The sequence below is a fragment of the Oncorhynchus nerka genome, linkage group LG9a (genome assembly GCF_034236695.1).
Source record: "Oncorhynchus nerka isolate Pitt River linkage group LG9a, Oner_Uvic_2.0, whole genome shotgun sequence".
NCBI lineage: Eukaryota > Metazoa > Chordata > Actinopteri > Salmoniformes > Salmonidae > Oncorhynchus > Oncorhynchus nerka.
Window position 1 is genome coordinate 35,485,628 of NC_088404.1, and position 24,428 is coordinate 35,510,055.

At 43.4% G+C, this 24,428-nt stretch overlaps 1 protein-coding gene across 1 annotated transcript in view; it reads left to right on the forward strand.

Annotated features, from left to right (window-relative positions):
- LOC115134222 (peptidyl-prolyl cis-trans isomerase FKBP8-like) overlaps positions 1 to 24,428 on the forward strand; it is a 48,532-nt gene that overhangs the window by 19,515 nt on the left and 4,589 nt on the right. Inside the window, exon 4 of the mRNA XM_029667974.2 lies at positions 16,768 to 16,985. Within this exon, the coding sequence (XP_029523834.1) occupies positions 16,768 to 16,985 (218 nt within the window). The remainder of the gene's footprint in view (positions 1 to 16,767; positions 16,986 to 24,428) is intronic.

Below are 24,428 nucleotides of genomic sequence, written 5' to 3' on the forward strand. Positions count from 1 at the left end.
CACATTATTTGAACCTAAATAACAATGGAAATGATTGAGTTTCAAAGATTTTGTTTCAGTTATGTGACTCTGGTGTTGTGCAATGACCAAAAACACTTTGAAATTTTCAATTTCAAATTTGCACTAAAATGGTCTATGCATGTGAAGTTAGACACAGTGTCTGTGCAAAAAGAGAGCAGATCTGTCATTGCTTTTAACTGTGGCTTAGCCATTTACTTCACTAAGGAATCCACAGAGCCAAAGGTTCCCTTGGGCTGAAAGTAAAATTCCTCCCTTACTGCACACAAACTAACATATCTGCCTCTCCGAAAGTCTTCAAATCTAGTCCTAATCATGTAGCCAAATCTATTGAAAAAAAGTATCAACCAAAAATGACAATTTAATATCCCTGAAATTGGATAATAGACTGAATTCCCCTCCAGAATACTAGGTAGACTTTCCACACTACCTTCACTGAACAGCCCATAACAAGGTTTACATTTGTGTGTTCCCATCAGTATAAATAACAGTGAAATAACAGGAAGTGCTGTTAACCTGTAGTCACACCTTCCTTCACGACATATCAGTGACAGTCCAGTGATTATATATTATATGGTCGATGACAAATGTGTTGAAATGTTTATTCTGTTATGGAGCAGTTGTTACACTTGTACTTGTGGATCAATTTTTAAATGTTTTATGTATCATTGGCTCATATTTCATATAGAACATGCAGCCTAAAAAAAGCCATAAATTGTTCAGTGATAAACATGTCGACAACAATATCACAACTTCATAGTGTGGGTGATAATCATGAGTTGAAAACAACTGATATGAGTCTGCTTCACAGTGGTGTAGCACAGATTCGCTGGGCCCCTCCGTAAGTTTCGAGCAAGGCCCCATTTATGGGACAGAGAGAAAAATATGCAATATTACAGTTAATCTCATGCTATTTTACACATTTTGACATAAGGCTGAGAAAAAAAATGAGCTGTTTCTTGAAAGATGGGACAATATGACCTTTCTTTCACAAATATTTGTCTTAACATGAACATTTTAAATACACTGCTCAAAAAAATAAAGGGAACACTAAAATAACACATCCTAGATCCTTTTCTTTACATAGTTGAATGTGCTGATAACAAAATCACACAAAAATCATAATTGGAAATCAAATTGATCAACCCATGGAGGTCTGGATTTGGAGTGACACTCAAAATTAAAGTGGAAAACCACACTACAGGCTGATCCAACTTTGATGTAATGTCCTAAAAACAAGTCAAAATGAGGCTCAGTAGTGTGTGTGGCCTCCACGTACCTTTATGACCTCGCTACAACGCCTGGGCATGCTCTGATGAGGTGGCGGATGGTCTCCTGAGGGATCTCCTCCCAGACCTGGACTAAAGCATCCGCCAACTCCTGGACAGTCTGTGGTGCAACGTGGAGTTGGTGGATGGAGCGAGACATGATGTCCCAGATGTGCTCAATTGGATTCAGGTCTGGGGAACGGGCGGGCCATTCCATAGCATCAATGCCTTCCTCTTGCAGGAACTGCTGACACACTCCAGCCACATAAGGTCTAGCATTGTCTTGCATTAGGAGGAACCCAGAGCCAACCGCACCAGCATATGGTCTCACAAGGGGTCTGAGGATCTCATCTCGATACCTAATGGCAGTCAGGCTACCTCTGGCGAGCACATGGAGGGCTGTGCAGCCCCCCAAAGAAATGCCACCCCACACCATGACTGACCCACCGCCAAACCGGTCATGCTGGAGGATGTTGCAGGCAGCAGAACGTTCTCCACGGCGTCTCTAGACTCTGTCACGTCTGTCACGTGCTCAGTGTGAACCTGCTTTCATCTGTGAAGAGCACAGGGAGCCAGTGGCGAACTTGCCAATCTTAGGGGTTCTCTGGCAAATGCCAAACGTCTTGCACGGTGTTGGGCTGTAAGCACAACCCCCACCTGTGGACGTCGGGCCCTCATACCACCCTCATGGAGTCTGTTTCTGACCGTTTGAGCAGACACATGCACATTAGTGGCCTGCTGGAGGTAATTTTGCAGGGCTCTGGCAGTCCTCCTCCTGCTCCTCCTTGCACAAAGGCGGAGGTAGCGGTCCTGCTGCTGGGTTGTTGCCCTCCTACGGCTGTCTCCTGGTAGCGCCTCCATGCTCTGGACACTTCGCTGACAGACACAGCAAACCTTCTTGCCACAGCTCGCATTGATGTTCCATCCTGGATGAGCTGCACCACCTGAGCCACTTGTGTGGGTTGTAGACTCCGTCTCATGCTACCACTAGAGTGAAAGCATTGCCAGCATTCAAAAGTGACCAAAACATCAGCCAGGAAGCATAGGAACTGAGAAGTGGTCTGTGGTCACCACCTGCAGAACCACTCCTTTATTGGGGGTGTCTTGCTAATTGCCTATAATTTCCACCTGTTGTCTATTCCATTTGCACAACAGCATGTGAAATTTATTGTCAATCAGTGTTGCTTCAGTTTGATTTCACAGAAGTGTGATTGACTTGGATTGACTTGGAGTTACATTGTGTTGTTTAAGTGTTCCCTTTATTTTTTTGAGCAGTGTATATATTTTGATAGACCAAAGTATCACACCATGGAAAGGAGCGGAGATGTATTTGAGATCTTAGAATGAAGCAATAAAGCCAGACGAGGTGTTGTGTATTGCCAAACTACCACGGCCAAAGGCTGTTCTCATTTCTGTTTTTCTTCATACAATGCAACTAACTGGATCTGTCAACTCCATCAGGCAACATAAAAGGCATTTCATTTGAACAATTATTGTTCAACAAGTGTTTAAAGGCCTTGATTGTTTCATTCTAACAGTAGATTATTCAAATATATTTTTGTTTTACAGCACCATTAAATCCCCCAGGGCTAATTTAATTAGCATTTTGGCATGTTTTTCTAGATTTACAACATTAACATTATCCCTTGGGTCTAGCACAGCAAATATTTAAATTGTTTAAGCATATGTTGCAGAACAGTGATTCAAATATTATTTGACAGCGTTAACAAGCCACTGGCAGAGTTGACAACAGATACTCAAAACAGACATATTTTTTATTTTCTAAAAATAAAAGTTCAATACAAACATTTGTAAAATATGGAAAATTATTCATTTAAAAATCCCCAAATTGTCAAGTTCTGACCGTAGTTCTTTTTGTTATGTCGTTGTTTTATTATGGTCAGGGCGTGAGTTGGGTGGGTTGTCTATGTTCTTTTTTCTATAATTTGGGATTTTTGTGTTTGGCCTGGTATGGTTCTCAATCAGAGGCAGCTGTCAATCGTTGTCCCTGATTGAGAACCATATTTAGGTTGCCTGGTTTCACTATTGAGTTGTGGGTGATTATTTTCCGTGTCAGTGTTTGTTCCACACAGGACTGTTTCGTTTGTTTAATTTATTCACGTTGTTATTTTGTACTTTTCAGTGTTCTATTAAAAGTAAGCAATATGAACACGTACCACGCTGCGCATTGGTCCTCCGATCCTTCCTACTACTCCTCCTCCTCGTCAGACTGGCCATGACTGACCCAGCAGACCCGAACCAGTTCCGCAACGACATCTCCTCCCAAGGAGCCACCATTGGAAGGCACGTGGAATTGCTTCATGGTCTTATGGAAGTGTTCCAGACCTTGGCCGAATACCACGACAGAGTGTTGAACACAATGCTGGAGCAATTCCGCGGGTTTTCTGTTAGGCAGCCTACCACAACGGTAACTTCCCAGCCCCTCAGTAACCTGGCTGTTAGCAGCGCCACCTCCCCGGGCACCTCGGTTTCCCAGGAACCCTGCTTACCTCCCCCGGAATGCTTCGATGGAGAGTCGGTCACCTGTCGGGCGTTTCTCGATTCAGTGTTCCCTCATCATTGAGCTGGAGCCCTCCTCTTTCCCCTCGGACCACTCTAAGATAGTGCACCTCATCACACTGATGTCCGGGAGGGCTCTCGCCTGGGCTACGGCAATATGGGAACAACAGTTGGCCACATGCTTCAGTCTGGAGATGAAGAAGGTTTTCGATGCTCCAGGAAAGAGGCTGCCTGGAAGTTACTCCAGCTTTGGCAAGACTCCCACAGTGTGGCAGACTATGTGGTGGATTTCCACACGCTGGCAGCTGAGAGTGCCTGGAACCCGGAAGCACTTTTCGTCATGTTCCTGCACGGAGTATCGGAGGAAGTAAAGGATGAGCTTGCAGCCCGAGAACTACCGACGGATCTCATCGCCCTGACCATTCTGATCGATGGCCGATTAGGGGAGCGAAGGAATGAGAGGAGGTTCGATTTCACTCGCCCACCCAAGGCTTCCACTTCGCCTCCTAGGCATCCCGGAAGTCCTCGATGGCTCTGTTGCTGAGAGAACCCGAGGCTACCCGAGTTCCCCAGAGAGTCTCCAAAGTCTGCCGATTCACCTCTTCCCAAGCCGATGCAACTAGTCAGAGCTAGGCTGTCCCCAGACGAATGGCTATACAGGCTTCACACTAAGAGTTGCCTGTATTGCGGGACTTCTGGTCATTTGTTATCTGCCTGTCCACTAAAAGACCAGGCTCACCGGTAGGAGCAAGTACTCTGGTGGGCCATGCGGATAACTTTTCCTCTACCCTTACCTGCACCCCTTTTCATGCCAACTTGCTATGGGGGAACCAGTCCAAATCTCTCCGGGTACTCATTGACTCTGGGGCCGATGAGAGCTTTATGGACCCTACCCTGGTGTCCTAGCTGGGCATCACCACTCAGCCCCTCTCCATTCCCATGGACGTTAGAGTGCTGGACGGGCGCTCTATAGGCTGAGTCACCCACGACACCACTCCCATCAACCTACGTATGTCAGGACGCCCTAGCTGCATGGTTCGTCCGTCCTTCTGCCTCCCCCGCCGGCGCATGGTTCTTCTTTGTGGAGAAGAAGGACAAAACCCTGTGCCCGTGCAATGACTCCGGGGCCTCAACAACATCACGGTGAAGAACCGCTACCCGCTACCACTCATCTCCTCGGCCTTCGAGCCACTCCAGGGGGCCACCATGTTCTCCAAGCTGAACCTACAGAACGCCTACCACCTGATGCGGATACGGGAAAGGGACAAGTGGAAGACTGCCTTCAACACGGTCAGCAGTCACTATGAGTATCTGGTCATGCCATTTAGCCTTACCAATGCCCCAGCTGTGTTCCAGGCTCTAGTTAATGATGTTCTCTGCGACATGTTGAACTGGTTTGTATTCGACTACCTCGACAACATCCTCGTTTTCTCCCACTCCACCCAAGAACACGTGCCCCACGTCCGACAGGTTCTCCAACGCCTCCTGGAGAGCCAGCTTTTTGTGAAAGCAGAGAAGTGCGAATTTCATTGCTCCACCATCTCCTTCCTGGGTTACATCATCGCTACAGGGAGTGTACAGATGGATCCAGGGAAGGTGAGAGCGATGGTGGATTGGCCCCAGTCTACGTCCAGAGTGCAACTGCAATGTTTCCTGGGATTTGTCAACTTTTATATCCACTTTATCCGGGGTTACAGCACCCTGGCTTCCCCCGTCTGCACTCACCTCTCCCAAGGTTCTGTTCACGTGGTCCCAAGCTGCTGACCCAAGCTGTGGCTTTCCTGGTAGCCTGTTGGCTGTTTTTTCCTGGTAGCCTGTTGGTTTTCGGGGTTGTAAATTGAACTGTACGTATTCAAAATGTGTTTATGGTAGGTTGGCATTTCTTGATTGATTATGTGGGTCAAATTTGATTCATGGAAGTGTATTATTCCATATCACAACGTACTGCTGAACTCTTCAGTGGCATGGTTTGCCATGTTTGAAGCGGGCCTATAGACCTATTTTTTTGGCAAGACAGCTGTAATAGTTTGTAGGCTATGTTTTGTTTATTTAGATCTCTATTAATCTTTTCTTTACTATTAATGTAACTAGCCTAAATATAGATTGTGTCACGCCTTTATCGATCTGATATTTTGGTACCACTGTTTTTTCTGTTCGCGTTAATTTGTTTGCATTTGCAGTTGTGTCGGTATTCTAAGCCAAACTGCTATTCAGTATTTTTGTTTGCATGCATGAATACTGTAACTAGGCTACTAGGCTTTCAGCATTTAGTTTGCATTATTTTGGTAAAACCGATGTGTGTATGGCTGCATTCACATAGGGTAATTCACCTATTTTAAACAGCCTATCAATCTTGTAGCCTATATTCATTACTGAAATGGACTTTACTGGGTAAGGAGCTCTTCATTGTTCTGATACAGCCCAGCGGAGAAAGGCTGCAGATTTCTCGCCAACCTGTCACTTCTAAAGCATTTAATGATCTCGGAGTCTCGGCATTTGAACTTTATGTTTATTATGGTATATTGTGATATCAATATAGTTCTGTAGCGACCCGCACAGACAGCTGTGTGTTATGTGCTAGGCTAGGAGGTGGTTGTGTTGTACTGACCAGTACCCGGTGTTCGCGGGGTCCGACATGTCAATCAACCTGCTATCTGCCAATCACGGGAATGCCTGGAATGTTCTGATGCCGGGCATCCTGGTGGTTGGCGGAGTGGCGTGGAGGGGGGGTTGGGCATTGGAAGTTAAGACCAGGTTCAGCCTTTGTTCTCTCTCTCTTACATCTGGGCTTCACAAGAGAAGGTCACGGTTGGATTGTGGGTTATCTATTTGGCGTGTGCTACGGCCCAAACAGTAGCCTGTGTAAAGTTGGTTCAATAAACCGTCAATTCGCAAGCTCAGGCCTCTGTCTGGACAATTGTTCATTTATGATCTAGTCAGGTCATTACAGTTCCAATGCAAGAACCCCAAGAAATTGTGCTGATTTGAACTGCCCCATTATACCTGGTGTACACTACACGACTTTCAAAATCCTAACATCGCTGATCCTCTCACATTTAGTGACCGTCTTTCATGTAGTGTTTTGTCTTGCCAATGTAGTGCTGCGCACACGAAATGATCTGGCACAGACGGGGTGTCACACACTACAAGATTCTGATGTGATGATGTGATTAGATTGTTAACATAGCTAAAATGACCTGTGGCTCAAAGCAGCCTCATACAAGTTCAGTCAGACATTCAATCGTGCCATACAGAGTTGAAATTTCTAGCCAACATTTTGAATTGAAAAACATTACTTGTGAACTTCAGAGCTGTAATGATTTGACACTTTGGCTTTGGTTAAAGGCAAGTACAGACGCATACTAGTAGTCATCGCTCTTACTCGAGAGTCTACTCATTCTGGGTCAAGCGAAACAACATCATCATCTCACTGGCTTCTTCTCTGGCGAGCTCTCATTGGCTATTGCTGATCACCATTCTCCAAAACTTGTCGTAACACATCTCACACTACAAGAGCATTGCAGATTTTGTGTCGATAGATTCAAACATGTTTGAAAATATTGGGGCGTCTGGGACTGCTCAAAGACAGGATCGGTAGCCGTCAGATTTAGCCTTTGGCTCGGTCACATTAAACGAGCATCGGTGATGGCCATGTGGCAACGACATGGGGATTTTGTCTCCGATCTCAATAACTTGTCTGGGACAGCTAAATTATGGCCAAAATCGTGGTGTGTACACCCAGCTTAGTCACTTCATCCTGGCGCCGGGTCTGTGGCTTTATGACGTGTAAATACGCTTTCTGCGGGACCCGACCTCCAGATATAAAAAGGGTGATCATCACATTGCATCACACAATTTCATTTAATTCTGCGGTTTGAGACGCACCCTAAAATCAGTCTTGTCTCAAAATAGTCCCCTTTAGTCACAGTGTTGACCCATGTCTCTCTAAACCCCAGACAGAGGAGTCATAATATCGCTGTGGTTTTAGCAATCTGCCTCCACCAGCTCTTCTCAGATGCACACAAAATGCCTATAAAAAGCTACTGTAAGCACTGCAGCTAGCCCCAGGCCTGAGATTGGATTCATTTTAACAGGCTGAGGAGGCCTGCTGCAGATTATATGAGGACTTTTGAAGAGCTCACCCCCAGGCGGTGGGCAGGACCTACCCTTGATCCCTGCTGTTTCCTCCCTCATTGGATTTTGTGGAAGTGGGAATAAAATGACAGAATATAGTAAAAACACACAGAGGCAGCAGCCCAGTTCGAGGTACACAGTTGACAGAATAAACGTTGTCCTTGTATCGTAGACAGTAGCAGAGGACTGTTTAGCAGTAAATGAACTGCTGAGGCAGAAAAACAGCTGTGACGTTTCACTGAGGGCAGGATTAGAGATAAGCACCTTTGTGTGGTTGTTTTGGTGTTATGTCCAGAGCTGCACAAGTCTCTCTAAAATGCAAAACAGAAGCAAATTAATGTCTGGTGACCAATCCAATTGAGGTGTTTTTTACAACATTAGAGTGCCTCATAAATCCTCCACTGAGTATTATTAGAACACATCTATTTTTATTAACAGCATACTATTGTAGGTTATCTACATAGCAACCACGGTGAGGTCATTTCTGGGCATTTCCATCATTTAAAAACGGAATTTAAAAGTGCCTGACGTCAAATGGACTTCTGTTTTCCCCCACAGATCTTTTTCCTTTATTCAGACTGATAAGGTTTGCATTGCAGCTCTCTGTGAGTCAAACGGATCAGTCATGGATGCATGCATCCCATAGAGATGACACGGGGAGAGAGGAAATCAAAACAAAGCCTTCATAAGTGAGGAACATTATCCAAACAAACACTATGGCTTGGCAGGGGTTACACACATTCTAGTGACTACTGTATATGAAAACATTACTCTGCCTTGATTATCAGTACATGTCACTTATACTACTGCACGTGTTTTAAGAAAACATGCTGAGTGTTTACTGTAAATGTTGCTTATCCTTACACGCCTATACTTTGATGGAGAGAGAAAATGCCTGAACAGCCCCAGGCCAGATGAGCCTGTCAATGTGACTCCCTCAACCCTTCTCTCTCTCAGCACCACTAGCAGACTTGCTGCTTCAGCTAAATATTTTGCCAACACCTCTTATAATTTCGACCCCACCCTCACTCAGGTCAGTCAGTGTCGGTTCAGATGTTGACCGGCAGAATAGGGTCAGTCCTAAAGGTTAACTCTACCCGTCGAGTTAAACTCTTCTAGGGCTTAAGTTACTGTGTTCTTCTTTGCTGCTTGGCTCTTTATGACCCCATCACATCTCAAGGCTTGCCAACTCCAATCAGCCTGTAGAAAGGTTATATAGGCTATATACCCTAGTTTCTCTGAACTCTGCCAATAACAACCCCTAACAAACTCTCAACTACACATATACTCTTGTTGTGGCTAACTGTGGGTGGGTGGCTTACTTTGCTGGGCTTTGGACTTCAAAACAATTTCAGTATATGTGTGAGGGGGATCTAATGGCATCTTTAGGCTACAACAGCGATCGGTTGTGTGCAAGGCTCTGCTAAGCCTAGCCTCAAAGGAGTGTGTAGAGTTGCCTTCACCCCAGTAGGTTCCAGGTTCAGATTTCATTACGAGGCCAGAGCCTGGGTTAGTTCAGATGAGTTTGTTCCACTGACCAGCCTGTGTTTCCTGTCTTGTACTAATCAGGCCCCGGGGGATCATTCACTGAGCCGGCTACGGGGCAAATCACTAGTGCCCTGTGTGACACTGTTAACCCAGTGGAGATTTAACAATGTTGGGATCTCAAATGACATCTGACAAGTTTCTGGCACTGCCTGTTTGTTTGAGGATAGTAGGTGCAGTTCACAGCCATTTTGGGGTAATAAAACATTTGGTTGATGGAACTTTAGCTCTCTGTAGGCTACACAATAGGTAGTGCCTACAGATCTGCTATAATTCTGCACCACCGAGTAAATGGTAGTGATCACACCTTTAAGAGGAAAACCTTTGGCAACTGTGTTTAATTATATTTTGTTCCAAAGGTCAATCCTGCACGAGGATGATAACCCTTTTTCTGAGAAACCTCTTTGAAACAGCATATGGCTTCAATTTCAGACCCAAATACCTTGCAACGGATGCAAGTGTGCATGCATGTGTGTAGGTTACAGTGTGTGAGTAGTGCATGCCTGTATTTGGATACATGTGTTAGGGATGTCATCTGAGTTCGCATCCTCATCGTGAGGCTGATGAGAGGCAGCTACCTGCATTGATAAAACATGACTCATCCTCCAGCAAAGTGGTTGTATTAGCTGTCCCTCTACGGAAACCAAGAAATGCAGTCATCTACTCCAGGATCACGATGGCAGGGGAGGTATTATTTATTATTTCCAATGACTCACAGTTCAGACTCAATTAAATTCACTCTCCTTGTGCCTTTGTGTGATCCTGTAAAACCTTCCATGACCTGATATGGCTTACTTCCTCTCCAAATGTCAGCAGAGAAATAACAAGGCTGTGCTGTGGCTGAGACTGGCCTGCTGATCATGGTGTTGTGATTGGATTGTTTGGATTGGATTGTTTAAAGGCTATTCATCTTGATCCCACCAAGATAAAACCGATGTCTCCCTTAATGCACTGTGTAAGCTTCATTACCAGTTTAGATATCAAGTGTTCTACTTATCTATACACAGTACTGACAGGCTGCTGCAGTAGCTAGTTAGCTACATTCTTTACACCCAGTGTAATAAGAAGTAACTGGAAAGTTAAAGTAACAATGCAGCTTTCTCCTGACATGACTGACAGGGCTCATTGATTTTAGGCCTATGATACACTTTATTTTATATTTTTGTTCACTTTTCACCCCCATTTCTCTCCCCTGTTTCGTGATATCCAATTGGTAGTTACAATCTTGTCCCATCGCCCGTACGGACTCGGGAGAGGCAAAGGTCGAGAGCCATGCCTCCTCCGAAACACGACCTTGACATACTGCTCGCTTAACCCAGAAGCCAACTGCACCAATGTGTCGGAGGAAACACCGTACAGCTGGTGACTGAAGTCAGCGTGCATGCTCCCTGGCCCGCCACAAGGAGTCGCTAGAGAGCGATGGGACAAGGACATCCCGGCCAACCCTCCCCTAACCTGGACGATGCTGGGCCAATTGTGAGCTGCCTCATGGGTCTCCCGGTCACGGCCGGCTGCGACAGCCTGTAGTGACGCCTCTAGCACTGTGATGCAGTGTCTTAGACCACTGCGCCACTCGGGAGACCCTGTGATGCAATTTTGATAGCAGTACAAAAGATAGTTCCTAGCTTCCCTACGAAACAAAATTAAAATGGAAAGGAAACAGTTGCTGTGAAATTCTCTGAAACAAAGATGCACAAAGGCCACAGTAACAAAGGGGACATGTTGTTAAACAGGCCAATTTTTCTCTGAGGAATTCCCCAGTAAACTATCCTCTATTACAATTTACACACAACCACCTTTAGCAAGTTTATCTCAACCAGTGAAATTACCCTAACTGGACCCCTTTGGCACAGTGACCTTCTTGTCTTAGCCTCCAGCCAGCCAGTTTGAGTAGCTTTTTGTTTTTCAATAAAGGTGGTGTATTGAACAGCTTGTAATGTAGGCTAGCCTTTGAACTGTTGTGAAATGGAGTGAGTTAAGAGCAGAAAGGCAAAACTACACGGCACATAGAATCAAATCACTGTTCTAGTTTGTCTATTTATACATTCTCAGTGATTGTTATATATCCTGGTCAATGGATTTTCATGGAATGTGTGACCAGGATGAGAAGAAAATCCCATATGAAGGTGGAATGTGTGACCAGGATGAGAAGAAAATCCCATATGAAGGTGGAATGTGTGACCAGGATGCGAAGAAAATCCCATATGAAGGTGGAATGTGTGACCAGGATGCGAAGAAAATCCCATATGAAGGTGGAATGTGTGACCAGGATGAGAAGAAAATCCCATATGAAGGTGGAATGTGTGACCAGGATGCGAAGAAAATCCCATATGAAGGTGGAATGTGTGACCAGGATGAGAAGAAAATCCCATATGAAGGTGGAATGTGTGACCAGGATAAGAAAATCCCATATGAAGGTGGAATGTGTGACCAGGATGCGAAGAAAATCCCATATGAAGGTGGAATGTCTGACCAGGATGCGAAGAAAATCCCATATGAAGGTGGAATGTGTGACCAGGATGAGAAGAAAATCCCATATGAAGGTGGAATGTGTGACCAGGATGCGAAGAAAATCCCATATGAAGGTGGAATGTGTGACCAGGATGCGAAGAAAATCCCATATGAAGGTGGAATGTGTGACCAGGATGCGAAGAAAATCCCATATGAAGGTGGAATGTGTGACCAGGATAAGAAAATCCCATATGAAGGTGGAATGTGTGACCAGGATGCGAAGAAAATCCCATATGAAGGTGGAATGTGTGACCAGGATAAGAAAATCCCATATGAAGGTGGAATGTGTGACCAGGATGCGAAGAAAATCCCATATGAAGGTGGAATGTGTGACCAGGATGAGAAGAAAATCCCATATGAAGGTGGAATGTGTGACCAGGATGAGAAGAAAATCCCATATGAAGGTGGAATGTGTGACCAGGATAAGAAAATCCCATATGAAGGTGGAATGTGTGACCAGGATGCGAAGAAAATCCCATATGAAGGTGGAATGTGTGACCAGGATGCGAAGAAAATCCCATATGAAGGTGGAATGTGTGACCAGGATAAGAAAATCCCATATGAAGGTGGAATGTGTGACCAGGATGAGAAGAAAATCCCATATGAAGGTGGAATGTGTGACCAGGATGAGAAGAAAATCCCATATGAAGGTGGAATGTGTGACCAGGATGCGAAGAAAATCCCATATGAAGGTGGAATGTGTGACCAGGATAAGAAAATCCCATATGAAGGTGGAATGTGTGACCAGGATGAGAAGAAAATCCCATATGAAGTTGTGCTCTTTTAAAAATAAATCAACTATTCACATTTGCATTAAATAAATATAATGCCTGTGAGGACTTGTCAAGAAAGGTGGTGGACAGATTGATGACAGATCATGAAAGGATACTTCCTCTGTAGTACGCAACAAAAAGGACAAACAACAATACAGTATATCCAACCTATCAAAGCCATTTGGGATGTATTACAGTTTCCAGTAATAGCCCAATTAACTTTGAATGTTTCAAAACCACAGGCAGAACATAAACACATTCACTTTGTGAATACATTCCATCGCACATCTGTGCTTATGGACACTTGCCCAAGACACCGAAAGGGAGATTAACTCTTCGAAGGGTCCTGTCCGATAAATATTGCATGGACCTAGGCTCTGTGGGTTCACCTACAGTAAGCATGGCTGTGATCAAATTCAGCTATACATCTACATATACTAAATCTGAATATTCTACGAGCAGTAGCGGTCAGTACCGTTCAAGATGAGGGAGGACAATTATTTTCTATTACAGCATATTGGATGACTGTGATTCATATTCCATTCACCCAGTTTAATGTAACATTGATATGTTTAGGCTACTACATGACACACAAATGTTCCCTATACGCATCATGAGATTGCTACAACCTGGCATATGAATGAACGTTTAAAATGTACAGTAGGTGCACACAGGTCGAGAGACAACTTTGAGGTGACAGACAGTGACATTCAATACCGCCTCGGACTGTTACCTGCATCTAGCTGATATTGGGTGTAATCATTAGTCCAACAGTTGCAATAGAGAGTTTCTATTGGACAAATTCAGGTATATTTATCCACGTTTTTGTTCCCTTTGCTTCCGTTTAAGAATTGTAAAAAAAAAAAAAAAAAACAGAATAGGTGGAATGAATACACCCCTGCTCACGCGTGAACACAGTTCACTTTCATAGCAGCCACGTTGTATTCTGTCTTGTGCCTATGCACTCTCCTCCTCTCACCTCTTCCCTTCGCTTGTGGACTTCAATACACAACACATCAGCTGTATATGACCAGGTGAAAAAACCTTTCCAAACCAAACCGCTAGACACAACCTACATCGTTCTCATCATATTAGCGAAAGTAACGTCATAGTTAGCATAACTTATAGAATTAATGAGTTAGTAAACCCATTACAATCAAGCAGTAAGGTTACAGTGTGCAGTCAGTAAGCAGTTACACTGGCGGGCCCCGGTGGCAATAAATTAGTCAAACGAAAAAGCTTACCTTGACTTGGAAGAGTTCCAGTGTTGTGTTGGAAAATCATAGCCAGCTAGCTAGCATAGCATCCCTCTGTTTGAGCAGGGTGTTTCAGTAGGCTAAACTAGCTAGCTGCATTTGCTAGCTAAGTAAGTTAAAAAAATTGCTCTCTATTTCTCTCTTGCTTCTTCATTTTGAAAGAAAGAAATTTGATCAAAACTGTTCTGTCTTTTTCTCTCTTATGGTCAGCAACTCACCACATTTTATGCACTGCAGTGCTAGCTAGCTGTAGTTTATGCGTTCAGTACTAGATTCAATCTCTGATCCTTTTATTGGGTGGCAACATGTCAGTTCATGCTGCAAAAGCTCTGATAGGTTGGATGACATCCTCCGGAAGTTGTCATAATTACTGTGTAAGTTTATGGAAGGGGTTGAGAAACATGAGCCAATGTACCCAGAGGAGGATGGAAACTAGCTGTCTTCCGGCTACACCATGGTGCTACCCTACAGAGTGCTGTTGAGGCTACAGTAGACCTTCTTTGCAAAATAGTGTGTTTTAATAAATTATTTGGTGACGTGATTATATTTAGTATAGTTTTATCTATTAATGTTTTACCATTTTTATTTTTATGAAATTCAATGAGGAGGATGGTCCTCCACTTCCTCCTCTGAGGAGCCTCCACCATCTACGAGCTAGTCACATTGAAAAGGGTCAGCATCACTAATGGTAGAGTCTGAAATCTACACAAAGCTAGTGTAACGGTTTTCGTCTGGTGAAGGAGAAGAGGACCAAGGTGCAGCGTGTTAAGTGTTCATCTTAATAAACAAAATAAACTGAACACTGTAATGACAAAAATAATAAAGAGCGAGAACGAAAACGAAACAGTTCTGTAAGGAATACGCACAAACAGAAAACAATCACCCACAACCAAAATGGGGAAAACAGGCTGCCTAAGTATGATTCTCAATCAGAGACAACGATCAACAACTGCCTCTGATTGAGAACCATACCAGGCCAAACACAGAAATACAACATAGACAAAAGAACATAGACTACCCACCCCAACTCACGCCCTGACCAAACTAACACAAAGACATAATACAGGAACTAAGGTCAGAACGTGACAGCTAGTTCTTTTTTTGTCTACTCATCCAAAGCCCCTACTTCCTCCAGTCCCAAGCAAAGGGATCTATCTCATGTTTCCAAGGCCATACTGTAGCTCATCTGCTACATGCTCCTGCATCACATAACACAGGATGTTGTCCCTTGGGTGGAGAGGTGAAAAGGTAACCCGATTCCACCTCTTGATACAGCCACACAGTGACTGGAGCTATACTAATTCTGTTAGACAGACATACATTGTGTAATTGACACAACCTGTTTGAATAATTCATGATCTGACACACCACAGTGCTATCCCCTTGCAACAATGACAACTGGACTTATCAGTATCAGGCTTAGTTTCAGACCAATACTTTTTAGAACTGCATTTTAAAATATGATCCCCTACTTTTTTTATTTCTGTTTTTTTAAAGTGAAGTGAGTTATATTCATTTATTTTGGCATACAGTATGACCTTGATATACTTAGGAAGCTAATGAATCAGAATGGCACCTGATAATTATGTATTTAGATGGAATGCTGGACAATAATGAGAGGGGGTTTACCACTTGTCCTATAATTAAGCAAGGGCTGTGCAATGTACTGTACCTTCTAGATGTTCACATATGGTATGGGAATTGTGGAGCTTTCCATCAAAATAAGTTCCACTAAGTTCAACCTACTGCTCCCTCTGGTAAACATCACCAAATTAAGAGAGCCCATGTCATGCATGTGTGGACACATCGGAATCAGAGCCGTTACCCAGTTAATGATTATACTCTATTGTGTGCTATGAGGTCAAAGGGACCATATGATCAGCTGGAGAACCAAATTAACGTTCCTTCTGAGTGAATCTTGAGTAAGCTGAAGCAATCAGTAACTCACATGTGTAACTCACAGGTGGACCAGATTACATTTCTTGCCTGTTTTGAGGGATTGGAATACCCTCACAAGTTCACAAACCCAAGTACTCATGCTGACTTACATATTAGACTTTAATTCACTGTAGCAACACTGCCCTGGGAGAGAACAGCTGTCAAAACGAGTGTGAATGGACAGGAATATGAAAAAGAAGAGAGGCCCGCACACTGAATATGCTCCCAAATTGACCACCTTTACTGGACAACACTTCGATCCAATATGACCTGACGAAGATCCATGAAGGATCAAAACGTTGTCCATTAAAGGTGACAAACTGGAGCATATTCACCTCTCTCTTCTTTTTCAAGTATCCTTTATTAGCCAAACACCTTAGTTGTTTAAGGATGTGCGCATGACCATTAACTTTTCAACAAGACAGGAATATATCACATTTTAACAGTACCAGTTCCCTATTGACCAGATAGCAGAAATTGGGTGTCTACTAATATATATTGCAGGTGAAGTCACCGGTCAATATGCAGTCCAATCAATTAAGATGTAACCAAAACAACGTAAAACTTAGTTGTGATATTAGCAAATGAAGGCACGTGGAGAATGACTTCAGAACAAATGTTTTGTGATGTTTGCACGTCAACATACGAGCTATTACATGCACTGACCCAGCATATTTACACACAAGGATGTGTGACAATCAAAGATATTTAGACAATGCCCATTGTCTGAGGCTCTCCACATTGCTCCAGTCTGAGTGTGATTGAAGGTTTGTTTATGTGTGTGTGTATTTGTTTTTTTGTCAGGGAGCCTGATATTCCAGCCTGGGCCCCCTTACTCTACCAGCTACAACTCCTGAACATCAGAGAGAAGCCCGACCCCCTGATTCTCCCCATGTCTGACCGTATACGCATCGGCAACCAGAAACGAGAGCGGGGGAACTTCCATTTCCAGAGGGAGGAGTACAGCATGGCTACCAGGGCCTACTGGATGGCTCTGGATGTCCTTACTACACACACTAAAGGTAATCCCTACCTTCATCACGTGCATCCTGCTACATACACACGCTCACACACGCACAGCAGTAAACAGATTTTTTATAACTAGCACACTTCAGAAAAATACAGCTTCCACATTTCCAGCACCCAATTGCATGATAGTCTCCTCATGGCTTACTGCTAGTCCATCTCAGCACTAATCATACTATCGTAATGCGGAGGCACATCCACCAGAGGTGACTGTCAGGAGAAATGTTATTGTTAATTCTTATGGTAATCAAACCTAATAAACTTTCATGTTAATTCAAGGTCCTTAATCATTTTAATTGCTGGAAAGGCAGGGTGGACCCAAGAGAGACATTTGACAGAAATGAGTCAGTGAGGAGAAGAGCATGGGCTGCCTCTAAATGTATCAATGATGATGGGCCAATGGTTACATTTTCCTCAGCATTTAATAAGCAATGAATATATTCGATGCAACAAGACTGTGAATTTGCCGGATGCGATAACGCTAAAGAATATTCCGAAATTCAATAGGATGGCATATAACTCCATCATTGAATATCTGCATTAGAATTATCACTGCATATCCCAACAGATATATACACGTTTCTCTTGGGATTACCACAGATAGTCATTGCACTACGATGTATTGGCATAAGGCATTGTGTTTTTGTAAAGCAAAGTATCACATGCTGGGATGGTTTCTGTCAGATAAATAAATACAACATATAAATAACACTAGCATCAAAACACTGTTTTAGGTCTCTAGTCACCATTCACACGTGAATATACAATGGCATAACCACACTCCTGGAATCTAAGCGAGATGAATCAACCTTGTCTGTCTCTAGAATATCCTGTAAATCCTTGAATAGCTGCTCCATCCCCCTAATCTAGATCCTAACATAGCTCTGCTAACAACAATCCCTTAAATATCTTAAACTAATGGTAGGCCGTCATTGTACAGAAGAATTTGTTCTTTATTGACTTACCTAGTTAAATAAATGTTAAATAAAAAGTAAAAAATAATAATCAAATGTCAAAGGCATAAAAAATGAGCATATGGATTTGAAAACGGGTGGTATAGCCTATGCTCCAAAATGCGATATGGTTTGACAAGAAAACAGACATTTTTCCAAGGCAGAGATAAGTGGCCAACACCAAGCCAAATTTTTTGATTATATTAGCCCACACAGCTACAAGAATGCACTTTCATGCTAGGTTTAGAGAACCCAAATCATTTATAGAACAATCTTAAAAATATCTACTTTGGTTTAGATACAAGCATCATGAAACACAAATCTCTTAAATCTCATAACACAACAAATGAATTTGACTTGGTCAAAATGTTATTTGCCACTTTTTCAATAAGGTTTCTCAGACTCCAAGAAATGATAACCTCTTCCTAAATATTAGGTCCAATTATTATTATTTTTGTATTATTAATTAATTGTGTGTATAATTTCCTAGAAACAATGGGTTGTTCAACTTACCCCACTCTCCCATAAACTAAAAGAGCATTGTCATCATTTCCACAGTATTATTCCAAACTCATAGTGTAGCCATATACACTGAGTACACAAAACACTAACCCCTGTGTGGTGTCCGGGTCTGTGGGACCCATTTTCAAATTTTTACTGAAAGAAAAATTATACAATGAATAATTTATTAAACCTGAGAGTCATTGGCCTCAATGAAAACACATTTGTGCACCACCCTACAGATTTATATTACATATGTGCTGTTCGAGTCCACTGAGCCTGAGGGTAATACAAGTGTGGAAAATTGTGTGTGTAGGTGAAAACAAGTACAAATTAAACAACAAGGTTTGCTATGTACCTTCGGTCTTCCTCCTCCCTGGGCCTACTGATTCAACATAGCACCAATAACCGGTCTGTCTCCCTGCCTGTCTGCCTGTCTCCCGCTTTTCTTGCACTCTTTATCCTTTGTAGTGTGTGAAACTACACAATGTCTTGCGGGAACCTGCACAATGTTATTACAATACATTATTTTGATACGTTGTAACAAAAAAAATGCTGTATTTTCCTTCACTCTACTCCAGCCAGGTGCAAATTGGGGGAGGGACCCAACAAATAAATAGCTTTGCATGTGTGGCTCCTTACCACAATCAATCAGTAAGGCAGAAATAATCACTGCTCAGAGGGCCTTAGAAATAATTTTTGCAGAGAGGGAAGCTAGTGTGGAAGGAATGTCTTCCACTTTGGAAGATGAAGAATTTTCTGAATATGTGGATCATGTCTCTGTCAATTCGGAGTCTGACAGTGAGTTGGAAGAAGAGGAGGATATTGAACATCAGCCAGCCTCAGGACCAGCCCGTCAGCAACTAGCTCAACAGCAGCCTGCAGGAGGAGAAAATATGAATGTCAAAAAATTGTGGGCCTCCTGGGTGGCACAGTGGTTAAGGGCGCTGTACTGCAGCGCCAGCTGTGCCACCAGAGACTCTGGGTTCGCGCCCAGGCTCTGTCGTAACGGCCGCGACCGGGAGGTCCGTGGGGCGACGCACAATTGGCCTAGCGTCGTCCGGGTTAGGGAGGGCTTGGCCGGTAGGGATGTCCTTGTCTCATCGCGCACCAGCGACTCCTGTGGCGTGCCAGGCGCAGTGCGCGCTAACCAAGGTTGCCAGGTGCACGGTGTTTCATCCAACACATTGGTGCGGCTGGCTTCCGGGTTGGATGTGCGCTGTGTTAAGAAGAAGTGCGGCTTGGTTGGGTTGTGTATTGGAGGACGCATGACTTTCAACCTTCATCTCCCGAGAGCGTACGGGAGTTGTAGCGATGAGACAAGATAGTAGCTACTAAAAAACAATTGGATACCACGTAATTGGGGTAAAAAAATGTTTTTTAAATTACAAAAAAATTGTGAAATTGAAAGGTGGCTGGCTGAGGTCAAACGGTGAAAATTGAATGGTGAAATTGCCCAAGGAATGAGCCACCCCGCATGGCTGCCAATATGACAAGGATGCAACTAGGGCTGACACGGATGGCGGTTACAGATGTGCAGGACATAAAGTCTTCTTTTGAACTGTTCAACCCAGACACCATCCAGAAAATCATTCTGGACTGGACTAATTTGGAGGGAAGGCATGTTTTTGGAGAGAGATGGAAGGAGATGGACCAAACTCATTTACATCCATACTTTGGGGTTCTTATCCTTGCTGGTGTTTTCAGATCCAATGGGAAATCCACAGAATCCCTGTGGGATGCAGGAACTTGCAGATAACTTTTCCGTGCAACAGAACTTCCACATAATTTCCAGGATTCTCCACAGAGAGACAAGCTAGCTGCAATCAGGTCAGTATGGGACAAGTTTTACAACCCTGGGCCCAACATTATTATTGATGAGCAGCTTGTCATTTAGAGGCCGCTGCCCCTTCAGGCAGTACATACCATATAAAATGGAATCAAGATCTGGGCTGCCTGTGATGCTACTTCATCATATGTGTGGAACTTGCAAGTGTATATGGGGAAGCCAGATGGAGGAGCCCCTGAGAAGAACCAAGGGATGCAGGTTGTCCTGGATGTGACACAGGGACTCTGTGTCCACAACATCACATGCAATAACTTTTTTACTTTGCACAAACTGGGACAGGAGCTCCTCAAGAGGAAGCTGACTATGGTAAGAACAGTACTAAAAAACAAGCTATACTGTAGCTCCCAACTCAGCTGTTGAATACACGGAACAGGTATATGAATTCCTCAGAGTTTGTGTTCACTGCCTACACACATACCTAGTGTCCTATGTGCCAAAGAAAGGAGAAAATGTGGTACTCATGAGTATGCTGCATAGGGATGGGAGAATCTGTGGCCAGGACCATAAAAAAATAGAAATCATGATGGATTACAATGCCACAAAAGGAGGTGTGGACAATTTAGACAAGCTGGTGACTGGCTACATATGTCAAATAAGAACCCTACACTGGCCACTTGTGATATTCTCCAACATATTGGACATCTCAGCGTACAACACATTTGTCATCTAGATGGCGTTGAACCCAGATTGGAAAAGAGGGAAGCTCCAGAGGAGACAGTTCTTTCTCGAGGATCTGGGCAAGGCATTGGTAAGACCTCAAATCCAGAGGAGGCAACATATCCCAAGGATCCCAGCTTCTGCAGCCATCGTGAGGAGGATTCAGGAGGATGCTAGTGCCCCATCCGCCCGACCCACAGAACCAACAACTCCAATACCGGAAGGGTGAGTGATGTTCTTCCCTGTGTGTGTCCAACTCTCCTACCTTGGCCTGCTATAACTATATATGTGAGTGAGTGAGTGAGTGAAATGTTAGTACAATTCCTGAACTAAGTGTTTTCATCATTCTAGATTGCAGCTGGTAGCAACAAGAAGAAGCGCTGCAATGTGTGTGGACCCAAGAAGGACAGGAAGACACAGTACACATGCATCAAGTGCAAGAAATACATTTGGAACACACACACAGTAAACCTCTGTCCCTCATGTGGTGTGTAGACCGGCCTTAAAATGTTTTTTAATAATTTCCATAAAATACTGTCTTTAAATTTGTCCTTGCAATTTGTTCACTTCAAAGCAATAAACATCAATAGTGATGAAAACCTTGTTTCATTTATATTTGTTCAAGATAAACATGATTTATTCCACCCATGTCTTGATTATAATTTAATTTTGTTTTCAAAAATCACATTTTATGAAAACAAACTAATAGCGCTTTTATTGATAAATGTGATCTAGCAGAGGTAAATGGCAAATATTAACCATGTATGCTGTCTATATTGCTTGTAATTGATATGTCAACATCTACGTTTGAAGTATTTTTACATTAATTGTTATGGCTGTATTGTTTTAAAAACCCTTATAATTTTGTGGGTCCATCAGACCCGCGAACATTGGGTGAATAACAAAAACATGAACACCACAAAAGGTTTAAGAACATGACATTGACTGACCAGGTGAATCCAGGTGAAAGCTATGATCCCTTATTGATGTCACTTGTTAAATCCACTTCAAATCAATGTAGATGAAAGGGAGGAGACAGGTTAAATAAGGATTTTTAAACATTGAGACAATTGAGATCGTGTATATGTGTGCCATTCGGAGGGTGATTGGGCAAGACAAAAGATTGAATTGCCTTTGAACGGGGTATGGTAGTAGGTGTCAAGTGCACCGGTTTGTGTCAAGAACTGCAACGCTGCTGGGTTTTTCACACTCAATAGTTTCCTGTGTCTATCAAGAATGGTATACCACCCAAACGACATCCAGCCAACTTGACACAACTGTGGGAGGTATTAGAGTCAACATGGGCCAGCAATTTGCATACCGCCCCAACAGATCCACAGATGACGCAATCTCTATTGCACTCAAACACTGCCCTTTCCCACCTGGACAAAAGGAACACCTACGTGAGAATGTTGTTCATTGACTATAGCTCAGCGTTCAACACTATAGAGACTTTAAAGCTCAGCACTAAGCTATGCACCCTGGGACTAAACACCTCCCTCTGCAACTGGATCCTGGACTTCCTGATGGGCCGCCCCAGGTGAAAAGGGTAGACAACAACACATCTGCCCACTTCATGTTCCTTGGTGTCCACATCACCAACAAAATATAATGGTGCAAAAACACCAAGACAGTTGTGAAGAGTGCACGACAACACCTATTCTCCCCCAGGAGACTGAAAAGATTTAGCATGGGTCCTCAGATCCTCAAAATATTCTACAGCTGCACCATTGAGAGCATGTTGGTTGCATCATTGCCTGGTATGGCAATTGCTCGGCCTCTGACCGCAAGGCGCTACAGAGGGTAGTGCGTACAGCCCAGTACATCACTGGGGCCAAGCTTCCTGCCATCCAGGACCTCTATACCAGGCGGTGTCAGAGGAAGGCCCTGAAAATTGCCAAAGACTCCAGCCACCCAACTCATAGACTGTTCTCTCTGCTACTTCATGGCAGGCGGTACTGGAGCACCAAATCTAGGTCTAAAAGGCTTCTGAACAGCCTCTACCCCCAAGCCATAAGACTGCTGAACAGCTAAGCAAATGGCTATTTGCATTACACCTCCCCTTTTTTTTTTACACTGCTGCTACTCGCTGTTTATTATCTATGCATAGTCACTTTACCCCTACCTACATGGACATATTACCTCAATTACCCCCTGTATATACAGTTGAAGTCGGAAGTTTACATATACCTTAGCCAAATACATTTAAAAACTCGGTTTTTCACAATTCCTGAAATGTAATACTAGTAAAAATTCCCTGTCTTAGGACAGTTAGGATCACCACTTTATTTTAAGAATGTGAAATGTCGGAATAATAGTAGAGAGAATGATTTATTTCAGCTTTTATTTCTTTCATCGTATTCCCTGTGGGTCAGAAGTTTACATACTCTCAATTAGTATTTGGTAGCATTGCCTTCAAATTGTTTAACTTGGGTCAAATGTTTCATGTAGCCTTCCACAAGCTTCCCACAAGAAGTTGGGTGAATGTTTGCCCATTCCACATGACAGAGCTGGTTTAACTGAGTCAGGTTTGTAGGCCTTCTTGCTTGCACACGCGTTTTCAGTTCTGCCCACAAATTTTCTATAGAATTGAGGTCCGGTCTTGTGATAGCCACTCCAATACCTTTACTTTGTTGTCCTTAAGCCATTTTGGCACAACTTTGGAAGTATGCTTGGGGTCATTGTCCATTTGGAAGACCCATTTGCGACCAAGACTGATGTCTTGAGATGTTGCTTCAATATATCCACATAATTTTCTTTCCTCATGATGCCATCTATTTTGTGAAGTGCACCAGTCCCTCCTGCAGCAAAGCACCACCACAACGTGATGCTGCCACCCCCGTGCTTCACGGTTGGGATGGTGTTCTTTGGTTTGCAAGCGTCCCCTTTTCCCTCCAAACATAACAATGGTCATTATGGCCAAACAGTTCTATTTTTATTTCATCAGACCAGAGGACATTTCTCCAAAAAGTACAATCTTTGTCCCCATGTGCAGTTGCAAACCGTAGTGTGGCGTTTTCATGGCGGTTTTTGAGCAGTGGTTTCTTCCTTGCTGAGCGGACTTTCAGGTTGTGTCGACATGAGACTCGTTTTACTATGAAGATACTTTTGTACCTGTGTCCTCCAGCATCTTCACAGGATCCTTTGCGGTTGTTCTGGGATTGATTTGCACTTCGCACCAAAGTACGTTCATCTCTAGGAGACAGAATGTGTCTCCTTCCTGAGCGGTATGACGGCTGCGTGGTCCCATGGTGTTTATACTTGCGTACTATTGTTTGTACAGATGAACGCGGTACCTTCAGGCATTTGGAAATTGCTACCAAGGACGAACCAGACTTGTGGAGGTCTACATTGTTTTTTTGAGGTCTTGGCTGATTTATTTTGATTTTCTCATGATGTCAAGCAAAGAGGCACTGAGTTTGAAGGTAGGCCTTGAAATACATCCACAGGTACACCTCCAATTGACTCAAATTAAGTAA